Below are 1,706 nucleotides of genomic sequence, written 5' to 3' on the forward strand. Positions count from 1 at the left end.
CCTCTTGACCCGCCGCTGTATTTGGGTTTTTTTAATGAAAGCAAAGACCTGACCTGGCCCTGACCCTAAACAAGCGCGGGGAGCTCTGGCAGCGGGGGGAGAGCCCCGGGAAGGACACAAGTGCGGGCAGGGAGCAGGGCGCAGACAGGCCCCTGGCAGGGGCAGCGCCGGACCCCCAGTGCCTGGCAGGGGGAGCCGGAACCAGAGCCAGCAGCGACCCGCGCCGCCGGGACCCTCCTCCGAGGGGCGCGGAGAGCCGGTACCATGGACGGCGCAGGGGCTGGATCGCCGGGTCCCCCGGCGGGAGACGGGCAGGGCGCAGGGGAGGCCGCCCCCCAGAAGCCCCCTTACTCCTACGTGGCGCTGATCGCCATGGCCATCCGGGCGAGCCCGGAGCAGCGGCTGCCGCTGAGCGGCATCTACCGCTACATCGTGGGGCGCTTCCCCTACTACCGGCTGGGCCAGAAGGGCTGGCAGAACAGCATCCGCCACAACCTCAGCCTCAACGCCTGCTTCCTCAAGGTGCCCCGGGAGCGCGGCGCCGAGCGCAAGGGCAGCTACTGGACCCTGGACCCGGCCTTCCACGACATGTTCCAGCCGGGCAACTACCGGCGCCGCCGGCGGGTCAGGAGACCCCCGCGGGCCCCCCTGGGCGGGCCCGGCCCGGCCCTCGCCTGCCCGGAGCCGCCCTACTACCTGCCCCACCAGAGCCCCCCGGCCGCCTACCTGGTGGGCAGCGCCTGGGCACCCCCGGGGCAAGCCCCGCCGAGCTGCCCCCAGTGCACGGTGCCGCTGAGCGGCTACGGCCCCTACCCGCGGCTGCTGCTGCCCGGAGCGGGGGCGTATCAGCAGTTCAGCCCTGCGACGGGGGGGCCCGGCTGTGCCTACCAGCCGCCCCCGGAGCTGCCCTTCATGCGTTACTGGGGGGAGCAGGAGAGACCCTACGGCGCCTTGCCGGCCGGCATAGACCTGCGGTTCCTTGGCAGTCGGACAGGAGAGGGCAGTGGGGCTCCTCTCCTCCCTGCTCCTACTCTGAGCGTTGGGGGGAGCCCAGGCTGCGTCTGGCTTGATAACGGGGACCCCTCCCTCGTTAGCGCAGTAACTGAAGAGGCGCCGCAGGCAGGCGAGATATGACGCGCGCTGCCTCTAAGGATACATCGTTGAAAGGTTTCGGGGGAGCCTCGCTGGAGGAAGGGGGTGCGAATTCGGTTGAAAGGGGAACAGCGAGTCTGAAAAGAGGAGCCACAGCGGAATGGACTTTGGAAGCGAGCCTGTACTTCCCCTGCTTCGAAAAGGGGGAGGAATTGGGATAGTACTACGTTATCAATGTAAACACAAATCTTAAACTTCGAAGTTCAAACGAATACAGCGAGGGGTCAGTTTCACTTGAAATATCAGAGGCTCCGGAGATTCACCCTGAAGCTCTAACTCTCCAAACTGATTCTTCTCCGGGCAGAGGATCCTCGAGGACGTTATTTGTTCTGCAAAACTAGACCCTAATATTTTAGAAATTCCTTGTCTGCAAAGTATTTGAAATAACTGTTTAATTTGGGGTCAAAACTTCTTGTTCCAAGGAAAGAAGGAAGCGTTTCAGACGTTCCCTGTTACATATTATTGTAGAAGCTGTAATGTGTTTATTTGAGTCAGAATAGCGTTAACCTTTTCAGAGACGTGTATTTGCGAAAGCCACTTTAAAATATGCCCAG

At 62.5% G+C, this 1,706-nt stretch overlaps 1 protein-coding gene across 1 annotated transcript; it reads left to right on the forward strand.

The window, feature by feature from the left end:
- The first annotated feature begins 264 nt into the window (after positions 1-264).
- LOC116821971 (uncharacterized) lies at positions 265-1,139 on the forward strand. Its single transcript, XM_032775521.2, has one exon. It carries the CDS (start codon positions 265-267, stop codon positions 1,132-1,134), a length of 870 nt encoding a protein of 289 aa, XP_032631412.1. The 3' UTR covers positions 1,135-1,139.
- The last annotated feature ends 567 nt before the right edge of the window (positions 1,140-1,706 follow it).

Source organism: Chelonoidis abingdonii, chromosome 23 (genome assembly GCF_003597395.2).
Source record: "Chelonoidis abingdonii isolate Lonesome George chromosome 23, CheloAbing_2.0, whole genome shotgun sequence".
In the NCBI taxonomy this organism is placed as follows: Eukaryota; Metazoa; Chordata; order Testudines; family Testudinidae; genus Chelonoidis; species Chelonoidis abingdonii.

Bases quoted from the DNA above. Each gene is read 5' to 3' on its own strand.
- LOC116821971 (XM_032775521.2), top strand. From the start codon at position 265: ATGGACGGCGCAGGGGCTGGATCGCCGGGTCCCCCGGCGGGAGACGGG.